Here is a 24,506-nt window from a genome sequence, read left to right on the forward strand (position 1 = left end):
ACAGAGGATGAGATGGCTGGATGGCATCATCCACTCAGTGGACATGAGTTTGAGCAAACTCAGGGAGACAGTGAAGGACAGGGGAGCCTCGAGTGCTGCAGTCCATGGGGTCACAAAGAGTTGGACACTACTTAGTCACTGAACAACATCCAGCCTTGGAAGGTAATGCTGGGTCCTTCCCACAAGGCTGTGCTGAGGATGTTTGTGCCTGGGCTGAGCCCAACGCGTTTAGACTGTGGAGGGGGCGGGGGTGTGGGGGAAGGGAGAGTGTGAGGGAGAGGAACACAGGGCCAGGACAGCCTGTCCTAACCCAGTGTCCCAGCTCCAGCCCAGGGATCCAGCTTATCACAAGCTCATGTGATTCATTAGTTAATGTGTAAAGCATTTGGAAAGGGAAAAGCCAATTAGAAGTGCTAAGTTATTTCATCTCTGCTGTAAAGGAAGCCATGCGAAGCCTAAGGAAAAATTCTCATGCAAATATTTTGGGGGAGGCCTGTACTTTGGAATGTAACTCAATGAATAGGCTCCATTGAAAGGCTATATCCCCAAAACAGAGGCCACTGATAAAAGAATGTGCCTTCGTCCTTAATAAACAAACAGGAAGGTAAACAAGTGGGTGTGGGAAAAGTGGCCAGGAAGAATCACTGAGAACTCATATGAGATCTTGGAGAAAGATCTCACGTCAGACAATAGGCTCTGGCCTTGAAACTGTGCTTTGGTAGAACCTTCAAGGTCTTAGACTCATTAGATGGCCTGGGAAAGCCTGTGTCTGAAAGGAACCTCTCCTAATGTGAACGGTCATTATTTATAACCAGAAAGCTTTTTCTTTGCTTTCTTTTTTTTTTGGCCAGGAAGCACATGGGATCTTAGCTTCCTGACCAGGGATCGAACCTGTGCCCCCTGCAGTGGAAGCACTGGTAGCATGGCGCGTTGACCACTGGACCACCACGGAACTTCTGTGATCGGTCATTATTCAGAATGCAGAAACATTTGGTAAAGCAAATGCCTCCCTGATACAGGGTTTTCACATGCAGGGGCTTTGTGGAAGTGGGAGCCCCACCTGTACTGCCTTCTCCCCTCAGAGCATGTGGCAGGGCTGATCCATTTTCCTGTTCTCTGAACTCTGTTGACTCAAGCTCAGCAAAACCAGGCTTTTTTCTTTTGAAAAGGAAGCATCTGGTTCCAAGTCATAAAAGAGAAACCCAGAACCTGTTGCTGCTGAGTGTCTGATAAGCACCTGGGAGGGTGCATGGAGGGCACTATTTCCCAGAGTTCCCCTGTGATTACCAAGGCGCATGTCTTTCAACACAGCCTTTCTGGAGTGCTCGTTTACCAGGATAACCTTGACTCAACCCTGGGGGGAACTGGTTTACCCAAAACTCCAGTACTTCTGCCCAAGTCCTGGAATCCAACAGAAGGCTTAAATGAGATGATCACTATCCACTCATACATACACACAGGGACACACAGGGAGTGAGTGGAGGAAAGACATTGAAGCGAGAGAGGAAAGGAGTCAAATGCAAGAACTGGAGTTGAAAACATCATGAAACAGGCCAGGGTATGGGAAAAAAAGGAAGATGACAGATACTGTTAACAGTCCTCCCTATTATCTATTGCCCTTTCTTTCTCAGGGCAATTTTGTTTAGGGAGGACAATGTGACCAGCCCTGGGTAAATGAGTCATGATCTTAGCCAATCAAGATAATTTTGTGTTGGCTTTACTGGCAATCTTTGCAGCTGAAGATTAAAATGTGACCATTAGCTTTAGTCAATGAAAACCAAAACAGCAGGATCCTTGTTCCTTTATATAAAAGGAATAATGGGGAATGATGTGCGCATGATGTCTGGAGCTGCAGCAGTCATTTTGTAGTCAGGAGGCACCAGCTTGTGGATGCTAAGGATGGTACAACAGAATGTTTGAAAGAGCAAGGCTCCTGCTGGTATCCTGTAGCAGCTGAAACAATGCCAACAACCATTCACTGACAGATTTCTTGCTATGCAGGAACCAAAAAATCTGATTGGCTTAAGCCATAGTTAATTGGATTTTCTTCTATGAGGTGGATAATATTATCACCTTCATTTCATAGATGAGGAAACAGAATTTTAAAGGATAACATGTCCAAGATCACTCAGATAAATAATACAAACAGGATGCGAAAACAATCCTACTCAATCCTAAGTCTATTCCACTCTTCAATTCATGACTTTGGCCTTGTTCCCCTAAAGAAATCAGATCATGAGTGTCTAGAGTATTTCCCTTAGGAACCTCCTACACTGTTGGTGGGAATGTAAGTTGGTGAGCCACTATGGGGAACACTATGGAAGTTCCTCAAAAAACTAGAGTTGCCATTTGATCCAGGAATCCCACTCCTGAGCATATATTCAGACAAAATTATAATTCAAAAAGAGACCTGCACTTCCCAACTTCACAGCAGCACTCTTCACAATAGCCAAGACATGGAAACATGTCAAATGGTCAAATGTCCATCGGCAGATGAATGGATAAAGATGTGGTACATATATATGATAGAATATTACTCAGCCATAAAAAGAATGAAATAATGCTATTTGCAGCAACATGGATGCAACTAGAAATAACCATACTAAGTGAAGTAAGTCAGAAAGAGAAAGACAAACACCATATATCAGTTATATGTGGGATCTGAGTGAAAGTCATTCAGTAGTGTCCAACTCTTTGTGACCCCATGCACTATATAGTCCATGGAATTCTCCAGGCCAGAATACTGGAGTGGGTAGCCTATCCCTTCTCCAGTGGATCTTCCTGACCCAGGAATCGAACTGGGGTCTCCTGCATTGCAGGCGGATTCTTTACCAACTGAGCTATCAGGGACACAAATGAACTTTTATGAAATAGAAACAGATCCACAGACATAGAGAACAGACTTGTGGTTGCCAAGGGGGAGGGAAGAGTGGGAGAGGCACAGACTGAGAGTTTGAGACTGCTGTTGCTGCTAAGTTGCTTCAGTCATGTCAGACGGAAGCCCACCAGGCTCTGCCATCCCTGGGATTCTCCAGGCAAGAACACTGGAGTGGGTTGCCATTTCCTCCCCCAATGCATGAAAGTGAAAAGTGAAAGTGAAGTCACTCAGTCGTATCCAACTCTTCAGTGATCCCATGGACTGCAGCCCACCAGGCTCCTCCATCCATGGGATTTTCCAGGCAAGAGTACTGGAGTGGGGTGCCATTGCCTTCTCTGAGTTTGAGACTAGCAGATGTAAACTATTATACACAGAATGGATAAGCAACAAGATCCTTTTATATACCACAGAGACCTATATTTAATATTCTGTGATAAAACATTGTTGTTCAGTCGCTAAGTCATATCTGACTCTTTGGAGCCCCATGGACTGTAGCATGCCAGGCTTCCCTGTCCTTCACCATCTTCTGAATTTGCTCAAACTCATGTCCACTGAGTCAGTGATACCATCCTCTGTCACCCTCTTTTCATCTTGCCCTCAATCTTTCCCAGCATCAGGGTTTTTCCAATGAGTTGGTACTTCACATCAGATGGCCAAAGTATTGGCACTTCAGCTTCAGCATCAGTCCTTCCAATGAATATTCAGGGTTGATTTTCTTTAGGATTGACTGGTTGGATCTCCTTGCAGTCCAAGGGACTCTCAAGAGTCTTCTTCAGCACCACAATTCGAAAACATCAATTCTTCAGTGCTCAGCTTTCTCTATGGTCCAATTCTCACATCCATACATGACTACTGGAAAAACCACAGTTTTGACTATACAGACCTTTGTCAGCAAAGTGATGTCTCTGCTTTTTAATATGATGTCTAGGCTTGTCACAGATTTTCTTCCAAGGAGCAAGTGTTAATTTTGTGGCTGTAGTCACTGTCCTCAGTGATTTTGGAGCCCAAGAAAATAAAGTCTGTCACTGTTTCCATTTTTTCCCCTTCTATTTGCCATGAAGTGATGGGACCAGATGCCATGATCTTAGTTTTTTTGAATGCTGAGTTTTAAGCCAGCTTTTTCACTCTCCTCTTTCACCTCCATCAAGAGGCTCTTTAGTTCCTCTTCACTTTCTGCCATTAGAGTGGTATCGTCTGCAAATCTAAGGTTGTTATTTATCCCAGCATGTGTGGGTGTGTGTGTATACACATTGTACATACATACATATATACATACATTATGGTTTATCACAACTAATGACGCTCAGTTGTGATAAACCTTAAAGGAAAAAATATATTAAAAAGAATGTATATATATATGCATGTGTGTATATATGTACATGTATAACCAAATAATTTTGCTGTACAGCAGAAATTAATGCAATACTATAAATCAACTATATTCTAACTTTAAAAAAAGAACATTTCCCTTAGTTGGATATTTCATTGTAAATATCACTATCAAGACCCATTTCAGAACTGGACATGTTGATGGCAGTTTTGCATTTGATGCTACAATTTTCTGACTTCACTGTAAGGCTCTCATCAAATTCTCACCCAACTCCTCTCAGCTCTGTACAGCCATTCACAGCTTCTTTTGTCAGTCTTTCCCTCCACTTCATTTTCTATCCCACTTTCCCCAGAATCCAAACAGCTAATTAAATATCAGTAAATATCAGACATTTAGTCCATTTTCTTCTTCCGTGATGTCTGAAATTTCCTGAAGAATCTCCCTCTTACCTTCCCCTTCTCCATTGCCACTGATCTCATATAAGTACTGGCAAAGAGGCAAGCACAAAAGGAGCCACTGCTTGTTGAGCACCTACTGTGTGCCAGATTCCATGCAGGCATGCATGCTCAGTTATGTCTGACTCTTTGCAACCCCATGGACTGTAGCCCAGCGGGCTCCTCTGTCCATGGGATTTTGCAGGCAAGAACACTAGAGTGGGTTGCCATTTCCTTCTCCAAGGGACCTTCTCAACACAGGGATTGAACCTCGCATCTCCTGCATTGGCAGGTATATTCTTTACCATCCAGCCGCCTGAGATTGAGGGCATGAGGATAAGGGTGACAGAGGATGAGATGGTTGGATGGCATCATCGACTCAATGGACAACAGTTTGAGCAAACTCCGGGAGATGGTGAAGGACAGGGAAGATTGGCGTGCTATAGTCCACGGGGTGGCAAAGTGTCGGACATGACTGAGCAACTGAATAACACTACCACCTGGGAAGTCCTGCCAGATCCCATATAAACACCTTTATTCCCTTCAGTGATCATCAATTCACTTATCTAAGGAGTTTCCTCAAATCTTTTTTGAGCAAAGCAAAAAACAAACAAAAACACTAAAACCAAACTAAAACATGCCATTAAACGTGATGGAATCTCTGAAGTTAAAAAACTGAGGAAGAAAAAGCAGACCAGTACCTAGAACTGAGGCTCTGGCTTGGTTCAGGAGTGAAATTTGTGGCTGAGGACAACTAAAACATGCTGCCAAGTTAAAACTTGAGAGACAACGGTTCTGTTTATTGAAAAATGTATTTTAAGAGTGTCTCATAGGCTGTCCGTGAGTCAGCTGCCAAGTGTTTGTGAAGAGGAACGTGGCAAGAACATACAGGCTGGTGTGGGGGCTGGGAAGCCGGAGGAGTCACTCCTGCCCGCAGTGGGAGGGAGCAGATGGCGGGGGGAACTCATCTCCCTGAGGCGGCGCTGACTACTCAACACCTACGGCTGGAGCCGCGAACGTAAGAGAACAAATGATCAGGCCCTGTTTTCTCTGCAGATGCTGGGGGTCCATTCATTTGCCACAGTCCTTACTACCCTCAGAAAAGGGGCTTCCCTAAGTGGCTCAGGTGGTAAAGAATGTGCCTGCAACATGGGAGACCAGGTTTCCATCCCTGGGTCAGGAAGATCCGCTGGAGGAGGAAATGGCAACTCACTTGAGTATTCTTGCCGGGAGAATTCCATGGATAGAGAAGCCTGGTGGGCTATAGTCCATGGGGTCGCAGAGAGTCGGATATGACTGAGCAACTAACGCTTTCACTTTACTATCCTCAGAGATATGATTGATTTCCCCTTGGGAAGTCTCTTCTTCCTTGGGGCACAACTTATCTTAAGGTTAGATAAGGACAGAGGTGCCCAAAGGAATGAGGCTTTTGGAGTACCTTTAGGGCAGATGCTCAATGGAAGAATCCATGAGATTCTGAACTGGTAGCGTTTTCCAAATTGTGTCCTGACTGGATGGTCACGTTAGATCCAGCGTTTGGCAGGCAGGTTCTGCCCATATCCACAGAGCAGTACATGATGATGTGCTGCTGAAAGACCACACATGTCCTTTCCCGATGGGTGCACTGAAGGAAGTGTGGGCTCTGGAATCAGAAGTGGGTCTGTCCTGGTTCTGCCCACTCCTGGCTATGTGGTTCTGGGGAAGTCACTGCCCTCTCTTTAAACCTTTACACAGTTTTTAAATCTATATAATGGGATAAAAATAGTAACAGCTCTGCCTACTTCAAAGGGTTGTTCTGAAGATCACATGAGAAAATACTTTGTAATCCAGAAAACAATGTTTAAATATAAACAGTTATCAACCAACCAACCAATGCTATCACTTGTTGAGTATTAGCAGGTGTTAAGCATTTACTTTTTCTGCACTGAGTTTAAGACTCAAAACAACCGTAGGAGGTAGATAAATACAGTTATCACCATTTTACAGTTCATAAACCAGGCTAGAAAAATTGAATTACCAAGAAAAAATTTTAAAAATTACCCCAAAATGAAGCACGCATACCACTTCTAAGTGATGAAATAAAGCTCCAACCAAGATCTGAAAGGAAAGCTCACAACCTCAGCTGCTCTCCTCTCTGGGCAGAGCCTGGCTGTTCTCACAGATGTTGACTAATGTCATTAGTAAAGGTCTTTTTCCCAGGCAGGATGAGAGAATGAGCTCAGTCTTGATTTCACAGATGCAGGAGCTAATAGGAAACCGGGGCAGGTCTTCAGAAGAACCAAGTACAGCGGCAGTCCTATTCCTTGGTGTAAGAGTCAACCTCAGGCCACAAAGAGAAAATGGTCAGCAACCTTTCATCATAAATAGTTAAGGATGCAGACAGTGTTCAGGAAAGAGATGTTCTGGAGACAGACTGGTTCAAATCCTGGCTACCTCATTTGCCATGGGGCAAATATACTCTCTGAAACTTCAATTTTCTTATCAGTAAAACAGGGAGATTCCCTTCTGAAACTAGGGAATTTCTCTCCTACTCGCTCAGTTGCGTCCAACTCTTTGTGACCCTTTGAACAATACAGCCCTCAAAGCTTCTCTGTCCATGGGATTTTCCAGGCAAGAATACCAGAATGGGTTGCCTTTTCCTTCTCCAGGGGATCTTCCCGGATCAGGGATTGAATCTCCATCTCCTGTGTCTCCTGCACTGAGCCATAAGAGGAGCAAAACGAGGTTAACAGCACTGATCTCAGAGGGCTCTGAGACCTGTAGTTGGTGCAGGCACAGAAACCAACACGCGACGGTTCGCACCGGCGCTTAATACAGAGTGCCCGTTTGGCCAATTGACTTTTTTCAGAGTTAGAAGTAAATGGAATTTCATCTGCCGCTCCTCTCCAGTCTTGGGAGTTTTCAGCTGTATGGGCTTGTAACTCAAATGCTCAGACCCAATTCTAACTGGAAGGGGGAGGATAGTTTATTTTCTCCTCTATAAGGAAGTCTGAGTTTCTTGCCTTTGCAGCTCTCCAGCTGCTCCTTGAACTTCTGTGTGGTACCCAACTTCCTCCAGGCAGGCGGCTGGGGTCAGGGTGGGGAGGAGGCAGGGAATGGCTTCAGCTAATTGCACTACAATCTCAAGTGAGCTTGGTGTCCGGGGTAAGATTATTACGTAAGGAGCATTGCTTCTTGGAAATGAAGGATGGCGGCGGGTGGGGGTCTGGCTGATATGCCAGCAGCAGGAAAGGAGTCTAATAATTTCATCTGTTTGGTTCAAAGAAGACAGAGCTCAACGTGTTTCTCTACTTTACATGGGATAAAGTCTTATTGTCTAGCTCATGGGTGGTCAAATTAAAAGTAGCAGAAAAAGGTAAAATGTCTAAGAGCCAGAGCCATATCATCAGTCCAAAATTAGACAAGGACAGAAAAGCTATCTTGCCTTGCCTGTCCCTTCCACTCTTTGAAAGGTCTTCTCCTCAACTCCAAGCCTTTTAGGCAAAGCCTTACTGTTAACTCGTATCGCTCTGCATCATTAATGTTGTTGTTGTCATTACTGTTATTTTTTACATCTGTTTCCTCTATCAGACTTTGAGCGACTTGAGGAGAATTGTTATTCCCTGCATTCTGTAGGTGTTGGGAATACAGTCAGAAATGATGAGTGATTGATGAAAGGGATTTAGAAAGTTTTGCATTTTGCAGATCGCCTGAGCACTGGTTTCTCAGGCGGAGCTTCAGGAATATGGCACAGAAAACGGCAACAGATCCAAACACTCTCCATACCCACCACCTCCCTATGTTCCTTGTGCATCCCCACCAAAGGCAGACAACGAGTGCTGTGCCCATATTTGAGCTCTGCGGGGACCTCTCCAGGTGAGCAGGTTCCGGCACAGAGAAGCGTGTGGCTTGTGCACACGTTTGTAAATTTCATGAGGCAAAGGCAGTCACACTGCTTTTGAGTCAGGCAGCTAAATGATTTATTAAGCAAAGGTTACAGCACCTGTGCCTTTTTGTCAACAAATCAGGCCCGTGCCATGCCAAGCGATTCTTCTAATAACCCAAATGGTAATTTGGTTTTAAATAGCCTTTCAGATACCACAATACTGTTGAGGCAGAACAGTGATAGATTTGGGTGGCAGGGAAGAAATGCCTGTTTTTAATATTGTTTGCGCTCATTTTTCATTTTAAAGCATTAGTCCTCATTGGCGTTCTGCAGGTTAAGCATTTTATTTGAACATTCTGATTAAACCAGAACCTGAATGAAAATGAGTTCTTTGCTCAGTCCTTCTGTGTGGGAATTGGTATTTCTATTTATTACCTGATGATGAAATATTAACTTTTTCTCTCTAAATAAATGCCTCCTTTTAATGGCTCTCGTTTTCAGGGATCAGATTAAATTATGAGATGCAACTGAGATGGTCATTGGCTTTCAGCTATTTGATATGATGGCATGCTCTCTCTTATATCATTCAGTGGGTGCGCAGGGGACATTAACAGTGTCCAAAGTGAAGTAAACACTCTGCCCCAGAGTCGTTTCTATATGTTATTATCAACTGTCATGGGACAATACTGAAAAATAGAGAGATTCGGGGTGGTCGTGTTTTCTCAGAACAGATGGGTGTTCTAAAGGCTGTCTGGAGGTGGCTACCCCCTGTGTTAATGATGAGTTATAAAATGGAGGAGAAGGAAACGGGGAGGCAAATCATGATAGTCGCAGAGGTAGCAGAAAAGTGAGGCAGAAGAATGGGATGGATAACCTGGCAGGAATGTTCCAACAGAGCCAAAGCTGGGGTGAATTATATTAATACAATGCAATTGGAAGGCAGTTTGAAAGAAAACTAGCTCAGGGCAAGGCTAAAAAGAAGGCAATTCTGTCTCAGTGAAGGGAGGAATTCTCTGGAGAAAAAAAAAATAGACTGGAAGGAAGGAGGAGGAAAAATGGCTTTCAATTATCCATGTTATCTTTCCCTACCAATCATTACAGATGATGAATAGGTGCAATAAAAGCCAATATTCAATTTTTCCAATTTACATGGAAAGAAGCCCATAATATATTGTTAAGGGGGAAGAAACAGCAGGTTACCAAACAGGGTATATAATATGATCTCATTTTTGCAATATATTTGTATGCACAGAAACAGTCTGGATGGATTTAGACATAAATGTTAACAGTAGGACTACAAGAGATTTTTAAAAATTATTTTTCCCATCTGCATTTTCCACAGTTAACATGTATCATGACAGTAATAAGAAAAAGTCATTATTTTTAAACTTCCTTATGAATCATTTAGATTCAGCCCACATTTGCTGACTACCCACTATGTGTCAGACATGAGAACGAGTGCTTTCAAAGAGCTCCGTACAAAATGACAGGGGATTGTTTTTTGATAAACAGTCCACTCTTCCTGGCTGTTTACAGAATTTCAGAATCTCAAGAGGTGAAAGGGTCGTTAAGAGTTTATCTAATAATTACATTTAAAAATTGTGATAAAATGTACATAAACTTTACCATCTTAACCACTTTTAAGTGGACATTTCAGTGGCACGCAAGACACTCACACTGTGTTGTAACACCAACATCAAGCATCATCCATCTTCGGAGCTTTTTTCATCTTATAAAAGAACACTCTATACCACTAAACAATAACTGTCTATTCTGCCGTCTCCCCAGCTCCTGGCAACCTCGGTTCTGCTTTCTGTCTTTACGAATGTGACTACACTAGGTACTTAGTATTAAGTGGAATCGTACAGTGCTTGTTCTTTTGTGACTAGCCTATTTCACTTTGCACAACGTCTTCAAGGTTCATCCATGTTGCAACATATTGCAGAATTTCTTTTGTCTTCAAGGCTGGATAATATGTATTATACCACATTAAAATGGTATACACACAGTAACATGTATATGCCATGTTTTGTTTATCCACTTATCTGTTGATGGACACTTGGATGACTTGCCTCTTTTAGCTATTGTGAATAATGCTGCTATGAACATGGGTATACAAATCTCTCTTTGAAACCTGGTTTTCAATTCTTTCGGGTATACACTAATGATCAGAGTCTATCTCTGATCAGAGTAAACTCAGATTTAAAACCAGGGAATATGCCAATGGTATTCCTGAGAGTTGAGCATCAGTCTCTGTTTGAATGTCTGCAGGGAAAGTAGCTCATCACCCTATAAGGCAGTAAGTACAATAGAGTAGTTAGATAACAAAGGTCTTGAAGTCAGACAGAACTGGGGACACATTCTTGCTCCGTTCTCCACAGCATAGCCTTGGAAAAATCAACAACTCTTTAGATCTCAGGTTTCACATCTATAAAATGGAGATAATTATATATATCCTAATGGATGGCTGTCAAGATTTGTTGGATAACGTACTTAAGGTACTTAGTGCATAGAAAATGCTCAATAAATAGGGGCTATATATAACTTTTTTTTTTTTTTAAAGGAATGGTCTTATGATAAACTGAAAGCTGCCTACTTCAAATGTCTATTCGTTAGTTCAAATTCTATCTACTAGAAAGAAATAGGGACCATCAGTTCAGTTCAGTTCAGTTGCTCAGTCATCTGTTTTCCATAGGTTGATGCTCCAAGTATTTGAAGAGGTTTCTTTGGGGAAAAGAGAGGCCATTTTATTTTGTATTTGTTTATGGATTTCTGTGCAGGATACCTTTTCTGCATTTATAAAGCTCAACTATCGGCTTGGCTGACTCTTCAATTTTTACTTCTTTAAGGCAGAATACAAAATTTTGTTTTCCCAGAAAACTTTTCCCATAATGCAATTAATACAAATTTCATGCCTATTAACAAAAGTATTTATATAAAAAAATGTAGGCTTGACTAGGAAATTACTAATCTGCAGGCCATGTTCAGATTATGTCTATAAAATTCCTATAAAAATTCCTCTTCTTAACTGATGTCCTCTCAGAAAGATTATTTTAAAAATATTATTTTTATTATTTATATTTATACCTTCCAAATGGTTCCAGAAAGTAGTTCTTTTAAAAAAGAGTTAATATATACATCTAAATATTAAAATATTTAGAGCACATACTTTTTATCTTGGGATATATTTTTGGGGAAAAAGAATAACTCCATTAGTGCAGTTTCACATAAGACAATTGGGGATGGCTTTTTCCAAGCCAAATGTGGCAGGTGTCACTGTGATAAGAAACATTTAAGCTGTTGTCCCTATGATGCCAAATATTTAACAGAAACCCAAAAATTCAGTTCCAGATGCCAATATTGGGCCTACATGACATCATTCATCCAGATGCGTAGAAAATCTGGATTTTAAGAATTGAATTTTTGTGGTCAACATCATGAAGACTCAGTTTGTGGGTTAAATAAGGCATTTGTGAAACAAGGCCATATTGGAATAGAACACGTTTTGATTATAGAGAAACAAATTGAATGGAATGCAGGGTACAATTTCAGCGCAGTGAACCACAGCTTATATAAAAATACTATGTAAAATACAAACAGGGCATTTCCAAACTGCATTTGTGAGGTTCCTAATGAAGTAACCTGAGCCCACTGGTGCTTTGAGAAAAGAAATAATCCAATATAAAGCTACTGTCCCCAATTCTTCCCTTCTCATTGAATTTGACCATGTATGACAAATGTACAACAAGAAATGTTCTACTTTAATGCATCTGAGGTAATTATTCAACTTCAAATTCAGCAGTTAAGTATTTGAAGGTGTGGGAAAGTAAGCAATAAATTTGAACAATTTTGTGGGGAGTATGGAATAGGCAATGTTAATCCCGGACGCCAATGCACCTGCCCCCTCCTCCCCTTCCCTCCCTTGCCAGTTTCAGAAGAAACAACAGAAGTGGGAAATTCAAGAGTTAACTTTCTTCCTCCCCTCTTTGCTTCCCCTCTCCTCACAGCTGCCTCCTCCGAGGCTGTACTTTCTGTGACCCTGCTTCAGTGTAGGAAGGCTTCAGATGCAATGCTGTTTAACCCGCACTGTCGACACAGCAATAAACTAAAATCTTTTACAAAGAAAGCAAATGGACCCAGGAAAGCAAATCTATTTCGTTCATAAGCACCTGCTCATAGTGTTACAAACAAAGATGAATAGTTAGAAATTAGGCATCTGGAGATTACACACCGCAGCACATGCACAAAACATCTTGGAGAATTTTTTCAAACACTGTGTTGAACAGAACCTCAAAGGGAAAACATTTTCTTTATGTCAATTCTGATAACATACAGTCACATTCTAGTTAAGAAATGAGAGAGGAGCTTCTTCTAAAACGTGTATATAATTCTATTTTACACATCTCTAAGTATCTTTATAGCTACTACCCTGGAATTCTAAAAGTCTTTCACTGTTTCTCAATTCACAGCAGCTATTTCAAAACTTTTAAAAGCGAGACTTTCTCCTTGACCTATACTAGCACAAAACACATCTATTGAAAAACAAACTCTAGATGTCCTGGTAAACTGTTTTTTTTCAATCACCTACCTCAAAACATGACATTAATTCACATCCATCCCCTCCCACCCCACTGGGGCCAGCGTAACCCATAACAAATACCTCCTATTTCTGCACCAATACCAGCAACTTAACAGGGCTCAGGAACTCTTTCTTTTCCTTTCTCTTAGAAAGACTGTCAGGGTCCTGGGGACCCTGTAACGAGTACAGAAGAGTGGCTGGCCCCCCACCCCAGCATGCACTCTGATGTCACTGGCAAGCAGAATGTACTTTCCAGGTTCAATAGGGGCCTACTTCTGTCTGCTCACACGCAGATACACGGATTCCTAAAAGAGGGAGCACACTCTATCCAGCCCTGGGAAAATTTTCTTCCCATAGCAAAAGCAGGTCTGGCACAGAAGCCCTCCTCTTCTACCCCCTCAATACAAGAAACGAAAATAGCAGGCACTGTTTTCCATGATTTCTGAGAACACATGGAAAGGTGGCTGAAGGGCCGGGACAAGGTTGGGGGGTGGGGGTGGGGGGGGTGGGGTTGGGAGGTAAGGGGACCGAACGGGGATTGGGAAATGCAGCCTGTGGTGGCGAAAGATGAGTTACAATGCACCTGATGAATAAAACAAGCTGCACCACATACAGAAAAGATGAGAGCGGCCCACCTGTGTCTGTTGAGGGATATTTACAAAGCTTGGATCCCGTGGTCCAACACTGACGAATCGGTTTGCGGGGGAGGTGCTGGGTGTCGAGTAGGCTGTGAAGGGAAGGGACACATGCGTTCAGGAAGCAGCACGAGATTGCACACGCAGACAACACCAAAACACACAGTCTCCGAGCCTACGCAGCTGATTAACAAGGAAATGTGCAAACACTGTAGCTAGCAGAGGGATCTAGCTAGCGAGGGCATTTTAGACAGTCAAAAAGGAAGGGGGGTTGGCTTCCAAAGACTGTTGGAGTAAAACAGCGTCAAACTGGTGCTCAGATGAGCTCTTTTCTCCTTCCATCATACAAATTAGAACATGCAGGACATTTGCAAAGTATACTTTCTGAGTGAAACATGAGTTCTGGGGTCAGAAAGAGATATCCTAGTCTTTAAAAGCACAGGAGAAAGAAATTAGGTAGAAAGGGGAGGAAAGCAGTTCATTTTACAATCTTGCTTTTCACACTACTACCGTCCTAAAGATCATGGGATGTTCCTGTTCCTCGATCTCTAAATACAATAGAAGAGTCTTTACAAACGGACTGGGTTCTCCAGAAAGGCAGTGGAAAACCATGTAGAGCACACTGGCTTTACAGGCTTAGTGGGGTGTCTAGAATTTTACGATCACAAAATGTGCTTACTGTATTAACATTTGTAGTCTTCCCATTCTAGAACCTTTCTGTTCAGGTACAAACCATCAAGACCCCACATAAACCTGGGACCTCAGATACCACACTTCAGCTCACTGTGTTTTTCACAGTACATAAATGCTCTGTTGCTGGTTTTTATACTTATATTGAAGAGCTTCACTCTACAGAGAAAAAATTCTGTAGCTTTAGTGTTTCATTGGCTCATATATCCAAACGAACTTTTTTTTTTCTGGTGTCTTTCAAATTCACTTCTTAACCACAAACTCCAAGGATTTATTCATATTCTTTCTTTACTAGAGTTTTTAGATAATTACTTAATTTCAAATTTCTTACCCATACTTGTAAAAAGCCTAAGTTTTCTGGACTAACACAAGACATGCACTATCTAAAAGATGAAAAGGATTTGCACTTTTTAAAAAACACAATAATTGAAGGAATAATACCAAATTCCTATGCCAGATATTTTCCCGCACATTAACATCATCTGCCTCTCTTCCTTTGATTTTGTTTTACAGAAAACTGCTTAGACTTCTTGTTTCCTTTGTTAAGCGTATCTAGAGACAAAATTTCCAACCAATCTGGCTCAAGTCCTATTGGTCTTAGAAGTAAGTCACCCACGCAGCGCTGTGATGGTCCTGTAGTATGGTTGTGTTGGAATAGAGGAGGAATAAAAGGGTCCCTTGATATCTATTAAGAAGAAACTTTTTGTGGCTGTAGTATTTGTTTGAGAAGAATTTGTCCAATAATAGCTTTATCTAAAATGATCTAATTGTATGATACATTACATTGTCTAGGAACCGATTTCTTCCCCAGCCCATCCCGTCAGATTAACCTGTACAGATCTGAAAGATAAATTTAGTTATTCTGTAAGTGCCTCTCACTCATTGCTATGGGGAAATTTACTTTTTAAAAAGCTCAGTCAAATACTCTTTATTAATGGTTTCATTCGGCCTGTTGCTCTACTTTGATGTGCTTTCAAAAGTCTTAACAGAAAGTTTTATACTGAAAATGATGGACTATAATTACTTGATAGTGAATTTATCTGTTCTAGGGCACAAGGAGGATGTGGGAGAGATAAGGAGGAAACTTGTAGATAAAATAACCTGTTAAGCCTGATAGCAATTAGGAGGGAAAAAAGCATTTTTTACACGTGCATAGGTAGGTAGGTAGGTTGAGAAGGAACAAAAAGGCACGAAGAGTAAGTTAAGGTTCTAAGGGTACGTGACTGATGACAAACGCTGAACTGTAAGGCCTTGGTGTGATGGTCCCAGCAGGGCTGTGTGTGAATGCCTGCACTGATCATCACAGATAACACGGGATTTCCTACGATGACTTGACTGTACTGGTGACATCTCAGCAAGCATGCTGACTGATCCTAGGAAACATATGCTTTTTTTCTTTTCTTTTTTGTGTGAAGATAGGTCTTCGCTGACCATAAAAGTGCTTGTCTTTCAGTTGAGTCTGACCCTTTATGACCCCATGGACTATAGCCTGCCAGGCTCCTCTGTTCATGGGATTCTCCAGGCCAGAATAGTGGAGTGGGTAGCCATTCCCTTCTCCAGGGGATCTTTCCAACCCCGGAATCAAACCCAGGTCTCCTACATAGCACTAAATCTGGAAAGGTCTGTATTACATTTCATTCTCTATTTAATATTTTTGCCAGACATAAATTTTGCCATTTTGAAAGGAGGGTTAGCATCTAAATAATTGAGCCACTCAAAATTACCATGAGACTAACAGTTGGCTCTTGTTTCTTCTTCAATCATGAGACCAAACTTCCCAGGAGGCCCTTAATGCTCTCATAGGCTATTAAAACTACTCCAAAGTTTATTTTATTTTATTTTTTTAAAGAGCAATGCTGAGAGAGGTGGTAAGGTGTTTGCTTTAAAAAAAAAAAAAGATATTACAACTATAAAGATCTGGGAGTCTTGGAGTATCCAAGTCACTGGATGGAACAAAAGGTGCTCAGAGAAACTTATTCTATAGAAAGTTGATTCTGGGAAAAATCAAGGATACAGGAAAAACAAGGGAAGGAAGAAAGAAAGTCTGACTCATCTTCCATTACTGTAGTTTCAATAAGCAGAGTGTTCACCTATAACAGGATGCAGTTCCAGAGATGATATGACAGAGGGTGAATTTGATTTTTCCTAAAGAATCAGTGGAATGAGGGAGTTATCCTGTTGAACAAAAGCCTCGGTTGAAACTTTTTGTTAAAACAATCATATATGCCATGGTGAATCAATTACACATGCCCAGTTAAGTGCTTTCAACATGAATATAAAATGAAGTAAAGGGGGCTATATGGTAATTAATTATATACAACTGTGCTTACTATGCTCTTATATTACATTCATTATCTGTCTTAATTATAATTTTTGTCTACTTACAGCAACACTCAAATGTTGCAAAAGGAGCTTCAGAAAATCAGTAAGTCCAGAAAATAATTTTCTGGGAAGAAATTATCTTAGGTATTTTTGAGAACTCTGGAGGGAAGATTCAGGGGCATTTGATAATTTTCTGTTAACGTCAACAGGGAAATCAATTTGCTTATATAACCTCATTGTAAAAGTCCTCATGACAAACATGACTATTAGAAATCAAAGTATTGATTAGTTGTCTGCTTCTGAAACAGAAAGTGTTTGCTTTTTTTTAGCAGCCATTTGACCTACATGAGCAGCATCATCATGGACCATTTTCTTAGCCTTATGAAATAACATTCCTATAATAAACACTTGCCAGCTCTTATATGGGCTAATCTGATCATATTTTTTCTCTTCCTATGTATTTCTTCAGATTATCCAAGAGTCTTAGCCTTAGCCACAGAGATAAGTATTTAAATTTCAAGTCAGAATCTGATCCCATATCCTTCTGTGTTGCCCACTTACCATATGCATTGCTAATTCTAAAATCCTTCAGTTAGGCAGTACAAGTCCGGCCTCAGTATGAGCAACTGGAAAACAGTTCATGAACAATTCTTTCTTTATATGCAATTGAGCCTCTGCGAATACTGGAATCTATCTCTAGGGAGATTGTGGGGTGGCCAGGGAGAGTGGTTGGGATCACCCATTAGCTCTGCTCTTCACAACTGGGCAGGTGCTCCCTGCAAGAACAGCTTCTATGTTCTCAGAAATGGATGTAACTGACTGCCTGTGAGTCAATGAGGATTCCAACTGTTGTTATTCCCAGGTTATCTGGTGTTTGTTTTTTTTTTTTGCCTCTGAATAAGAAGGAATAAGGGAGGTGACTGAATAGAGGAATCACACGAGTTTCCAGATGAATCAGTTTGGAGTTTGGAATAGCCTTGACCCAACAATTATAAGCTGATCATGGGGCTAAAAAAGTGGTCCAAATGTTCTGAATAAAAGATAGTTGGAACTTTCCTGTTTTGGGGGAAAAACACGACTGCAAAACAAGATATTAAGACATTAAAATATCTGTACCAATGTCAGTTGATGGTTTCTTTAAGATAAAAACTGTATTAGTAAAACCACTGAAATCTCACAAACTAGAAAATGTGAGTGCATCAGCTTGTTTTGAAAGTAGGCAGCCAGATTCGAGATCTAATTCAAATTTAGCAACCCCTGAAATGTGTGTCATCACTGGAAAACAGAAGAGGGAGAAAATTACAGATTTCTGTGTAGAGCCAGGGTGTGAAGGGAGAGCAACCCTTTGGAGGAAGCCCTCTCCAGTGCCACAGAGTAGCTACCAGGAGGCTGAGTGCTGGGGCTCAGCGGCCTGAGGACAGAGGCAGCCAGGTCCTCTGCTGGGGTGGGAGAGAAGGGGATGACCCAGTGAGGCCCCTTTGCAGAAAAGATAATGCAAGAGAGCTAGTGTATTTTGATTTTCTTTTTATGTGTGTGTGTATCTTAGATATTTGTCTTAAAAAAATTTTTTTATTGAAATACAGTTGATTTACACTGTTGTTTTATTAATAGTTTCAGGTTTATAGCAACATGATCCACGTGTGTGTGTGTGTGTGTGTGTGTGTATATATATAATTTCTTACTTTTCCATTATAGGTTATTGCAAGATACTGAGTATAATTCCCTGTGCTATACACTACGTCCTTGCTAGTTCTGACATTCTGAATTTACTTCCAGACACAGGAAGCAACAAAGTCCCCTAAACCCTGGCAGACACAAAGTTTGAAGAGAAGTTTGTGTTCTGTTCATGAGAGATGCCAAGTATCTAAAAGGAAGGAATATCCAATTTCTCATTGTCTCAATCTAAAAGGAAGGAATACCCAATCCTCATTCCCTCAAACTCTACCAAGTCTAACTGCCGTGCTGCATCAAGGAGAGATATCTTATGTATTCCCATTCTTCCTCTCTTTCTTTCTCTGTCTCTGTCTTGCTCTCATGTGAACACTTCCTCTGTGCCAGGCTCTATGCTGAGTTTTATGGGAGATAAAAAGATGAGCCAGACACACTGCTATCCTTGAAATGTTAGCATCTAGTGGGGAGAGATGAGTACAGAAAGTGAAAATATGAGTGCCTAAAAGTAATATACATAAAAATCTCTGGGGTGTTTAAGGACAGAAAAGTGACACCTGGCAGGGGGGACAGAAAGCTCTGTAGAGGAGGAGGAGATCTCGGCTTTCGTGACGGGCTGTAAAAGACATGTTAGTTGACAAGTTCAGAGGGACTGAGGGTTACAGAGCAAGATGCACGAGGAAAGCAACAGAGGCGGAGGGTGGGGGTGTCAGTCGTGGAGAGAAAGAAAAGATGAAATGCTGCAAATGATACTTTGCCATACGGTCTGGAAGATAAAAAGTTGAGGAGTGGGGACTTGAATGTTTGAAATTGAAGGAGAAAAAGTCCATTGAATTTTTCTTTCAAGAGGAAGAAATAATTTATAAAATAATCAAAGATACCAAATTTTAAACACCATTAAGACCACTAGAGGCTTCCCCAGTGGCTCAGATGGTAAGGAATCTGCCTGCAGTAAGGGAGATCTTGGTTCAATCCCTGAGTTGGGAAGATCCCCTGGAGAAGGGCGTGGCAACCCACTCCAGTATTCTTGCCTGGAGAGTCTCCATGGACAGAGGAGCCTGGCAGGCTACAGTCCATGGGGTCACAAAGAGTCAGACACAACTGAGAAACTAAGCACAGCACAACATAAGACCACCAGGCATCCTAACACTTTAAACCTTTCCCATCCTATCTCAAAATCAGTGTGCCTTTCACATGTTGTCTTGTGTTCAGAAACTCAAGACATTTTCACATGTGGGGATTTTTCTTTAAAGACGCTGGACAAAGATTCAATTTCATTCAGCTGGACTAACTGTGATTTCACTCCCTGCCCAGGAATGTGCTAGTTACTGGACAAAAGTCATCTGAACAAGTTTAGGAATGGAGACTTGAACAGATCCCTGTGTTTTCAAACGGCAAGTTTATGAAACGTTTATCAGTGACACCCGACAGTGCATCAGAATGCATGCAGCTGCAAACGGAAGCAGTGAGGTGACTAAATACCTAATTGAAATAATCTCTGGAATCTTAACTGCACTATCATATGTTAAATACTATTTTTTTTAAAGCCCTGTGAAAAAAACTTTCATTTGTAAAAAAAAAATAAATGCAGAAACTATTAGAAAATAGATTGGGTACTTTCTAAATGAAACCTATTACAATTGACTCATTTGGGAACTTGAACAGCACTATTTCTTGCCAGGTCACAAAAAAAAAAAATGCTGGAGGATATTGGAATGTTTTTTCCTTTGAAGAAATCTATGGGTATCGACAAATTTACAGGGCCTAGATTGGCATTATTAATGTAATTATACAGCCAAGGAAACACATATAGCCTTTGCTGACACATGACCCAGTATTCAGAGGTTTGGAAATTCCACGTGATTGAATGGATGTTGTAATTTTTGTCCAGATATTTGGAATCTAGAAGATAACCACACTGAATTTCCATTATTTTGATCACGTATGTGAAGTCAGTTACCTCATTCTATTATCTCTGCAGATCTTTTGTCTGTACAAACAAGTTACCAACAACAAAAAAGACAGCCTTCAGGGCATGAAATTAAAGCCTACTTCAGTTCAGTTCAGTTCAGTTCAGTTGCTCAGTTGTGTCCGACTCTGCGACCCCATGAATCGCAGCATGCCAGGCCTCCCTGTCCATCACCAACTCCTGGAGTTCACTCAGACTCACGTCCATCGAGTCGGTGATGGCATCCAGCCATCTCATCCTCTGTCGTCCCCTTCTCCTCCTGCCCCCAATCCCTCCCAGCATCAAGAGTCTTTTCCAATGAGTCAACTCTTCACATGAGGTGGCCAAAGTACTGGACTTTCAGCTTTAGCATCATTCTTTCCAAAGAACACCCAAGGCTGATCTCCTTCAGAATGGACTGGCTGGATCTCCTTGCAGTCCAAGGGACTCTCAAGAGTCTTCTCCAACACCATAGTTCAAAAGCATCAATTCTTCAGTGCTCAGCTTTCTTCACAGTCCAACTCTCACATCCATACATGACCACAGGAAAAACCATAGCCTTGACTAGACAGACCTTTGTTGACAAAGTAATATCTCTGCTTTTCAATATGCTATCTAGGTTGGTCATAACTTTCCTTCCAAGGAGTGTCTTTTAATTTCATGGCTGCAGTCACCATCTGCAGTGATTTGGGAGCCCCAAAAATAAAGTCTGACACTGTTGCCACTGTTTCCCCATCTATTTGCCATGAAGGGATGGGACCAGATGCCATGATCTTCGTTTTCTGAATGTTGAGCTTTAAGCCAACTTTTTCACTCTCCTCTTTCTCTCTCATCAAGGGGCTTTTGAGTTCCTCTTCACTTTCTGCCATAAGGGTGGTGTCATCTGCAGATCTGAGGTTATAGATATTTCTCCCGGCAATCTTGATTCCAGCTTGTGCTTCTTCCAACCCAGCATTTCTCATGATGTACTCTGCATATAAGTTAAATAAGCAGGGTGACAGTATACAGCCTTGATGTACTCCTTTTCCTATTTGGAACCAGTCTGTTGTTCCATGTCCAGTTCTGACTGTTGCTTCCTGACCTGCATATAGGTTTCTCAAGAGGCCTCTAGTAAATTATCACAGAATAGCATACCCACAAGCCTTCTTCCTGAAAATCTAAAGAATTTGAACTTTAATATATTAGCATTACTTAACATGTATGGTAACAATTTGCATGACATGTTTAATGTGTCAATAGTTCACAAAAGTCATGAAAAGAATCAGTTTTGGCAGATGGCTTTGCTCTGCTGGTCTCTCCACTTGTGTTAGGGATCTTCATAGCGGGTAGGGCTCAGATGACATCATGATTTGGGATGAAACGTTCAGAGAGGAAGGTATAAGACGAATTCATGTGTGCACACAGAGAGAAGGGAATCTGGACGTCTTCTGACTTTATATTACCAAAATCTGTGTAATGAAGAGGCACTTAACAATGAGTGTTTCCTGTAAACAACCTATTTATACTGCCTATAATATTCTTTTTCATAATGATTTAAAGGACAGAATACAGCTTTGTTTCAGTTCATTTCAATTTATTTCTAATGACTGATCCACATTCTATATCATTTATTTTTATGTGTATGCTGTGTGTTATTCAACTGAACATATTTATTGATCAAAAACAACCACGTGGATGGTAGGCACAGGTGAAAGTAATATTGAAGAGCCACAGGGAATAAACCCTGGATTCAGCTGGGGTTTACTAAAAAAAGAAACCAAGATCAATATATTGGATCGCTCCCTCTTGAAAGGCTTCTGTAGCCTCTCCAAAGGCAGTGTAACTCTGGAAACCCACTTCTGGGACTATATTCTCAACCAATACTTAAAAGCACATATAAAGATTTACACTCCAAGATGTTCATTACAGCATTACTTATAAGTGCAACAAATTGGAACCAATGGATAAATTGATGTTTCATCCATATGTTGGAATACTGCAGTCATTAAAAATGTTTTAAAATAATAATGATACCATGATATGCTTATAATATGAAATGAATAAAATTAGTTTATAAAATTATATATATATGTATATACATATATAAACACATACATATGATCAATTATGTTTAAAATAAGCACAGAAAATGACTGGAGAATATACACAGAAAGTGATTATCTATAAAGACTGGAATTATGAGTGATTTCAAAATATCTTCTAGTAATTTTTAATCCTAAATAAAAACAGAATCTGAAAACCCCAAATAATATTTTTATTTTTACAGCAATGCAATGCAGTTAATAGAAAATAAAATTTTTTTTTTCTAGAATCAGAAAATTCTAGACTGAATCCATTCAGTCTCTTACTAGAGATGTGATCTTGGCAAACCAGTTAAATCCTTAGAGCCTCTCTATATAAAAAAAGTCCAGCATAATAAACATTATTTGCTCTAATACTTCTAACTCTTGTAAGGCTTCACCCTGCTCTGTGAATTTCTAATAGGCTACCTTCTCCATAGGAGCAATCCAGAGAGTGATCTCTAAGGAGAGGCTTAGCTAACAAGATGGGAAATCTCCAGGATCCCACTGTACTCTACATTAAGACAGTTGAAGAAAACTGCTAAAATCATCCAGTCAGGGATTACTGATACCAAATTCCGATTAAGGGCATCACACCCCAAGGTATCTGCCTTCAACCAATTAAAAAAATAATACTTAAATCTCTCCTGGGTTAATGTTATGATCAGATTCATATATAATTTCTAAGGGTGTAAACTGACACAACTTTTCTGAAAAGCAGTTTGGTAATGTATATCAAGAGAAATATTTATACTATTTGCACTAGTAATTCCAATTACAGAATCTATCCTAATAAAATTATTCAAGTTGGGGACAAAAATATATGTTTGATGATTTGCTGGAGGATATTCCATAGGCAAGGACAAAAGTTAATGTTCTATGGTAGGAGAATAAGTAAAAATTATTTAAAATAACATTTCCTGCTAGAACATTTTTTCTTATAAAGTAAGAAAAGATGTAAAATACTAGTTAAGAAAATAACATAGAAAATATTATATGCAGTAGGTCACAATAATCTTATATAAATATAAGCATACACAGAGAAATGCACTGAAAAAAGGGAAGAAAATCAGACTAAAATGTTAATTAGTAGTTGGTTATAGGAGAATATAATTTTTAAAATACTTTTCTGTATTTTTCAATTTTCCTACATTGCATTGCCATATATTATCTTCATGAAGAAAATCATAAAACTCATCTGTCATTTCTGTCATTTGAAATAGTAAAAAACCGAAGCAAAATAAGGCACGAATGGGTTATGATAACTTAAATAACCCAGATGAACGTAATCATCCACTGGCTGTTTTCTTTTGTCACTCATTCCTTCTTGACAAAGTTCAGTTCTTTTTTTTTTCCTACTCACGAGTTCCTGTTTTTCATCCAATTCAATGTACCCAGGAGTTTTTATAAGAATAATAGAAAAGTTTTTTTTATGGCATGCCTTGAAATATAGTTAAGTGGTAGAGTAGACAGACCTGGATTCGAATTCTGGTTCAATCTCAGTTTCCTCTTTTTAAAATGAGGGCTAAGGATTCTAATTTTTCAGATTAAAATAAAAATCAAGTGCAACTAAGGTAATACATATGAAAACACCTATCAAAGTGCCTGATTTGCAATAATTATTTTTCTTTTGCACAGTTAGACATTAAAAATTTGGGTTGTGGAAAAAAAAAATTTGGGTTGTGCACAAAGTAGAAATGCTCTGCAAAAAAGTATTTACTGAAAATTATAACTTAAAGATAGCACACGTACATTTGTATCTAATGTATTCCTAAAGCAGAACGTGTCACTGCTTAGTCGGGTCCAACTCTTTGTGACCCCATGGACTGTAGCCTGCGAGGCTCCTCCGTCCATGGGATTTTCCAGGCAAGAGTACTGGAGTGGGTTGCTGTTTCCTTCTCCAGGGGATTTTCCCGACCCAGGGATCGAACCCAGGTCTCCTGCATTGCAGGCAGACACTTTACCCTCTAAGCCACCAGGGAAGCAGAACTTATGAGCAAATAATGGCTATTGAGGGTGAAAATGTTATCCTGTACTAAATTCCATGCTCTCTGGGAGGGAAGAAGAATATAATTCTCCACCAGAAAGAGCACATAT

At 40.4% G+C, this 24,506-nt stretch overlaps 1 protein-coding gene across 4 annotated transcripts in view; it reads right to left on the reverse strand.

Annotated features, from left to right (window-relative positions):
* The window catches only part of NFIA (nuclear factor I A), a 405,480-nt gene that overhangs the window by 28,369 nt on the left and 352,605 nt on the right, over window positions 1-24,506 (reverse strand). For 3 of the 4 annotated variants that reach the window (XM_025289454.3, XM_025289453.3, XM_025289452.3), the window contains exon 10: window positions 13,722-13,813. The exons of the other annotated variant lie outside the window; for it this stretch is intronic. In XM_025289454.3, the coding sequence (XP_025145239.1) occupies window positions 13,722-13,813 (92 nt within the window). The remainder of the gene's footprint in view (window positions 1-13,721; window positions 13,814-24,506) is intronic. 4 annotated transcript variants of the gene reach the window in all.

Source organism: Bubalus bubalis, chromosome 6 (genome assembly GCF_019923935.1).
Source record: "Bubalus bubalis isolate 160015118507 breed Murrah chromosome 6, NDDB_SH_1, whole genome shotgun sequence".
Classification (NCBI taxonomy): domain Eukaryota; kingdom Metazoa; phylum Chordata; class Mammalia; order Artiodactyla; family Bovidae; genus Bubalus; species Bubalus bubalis.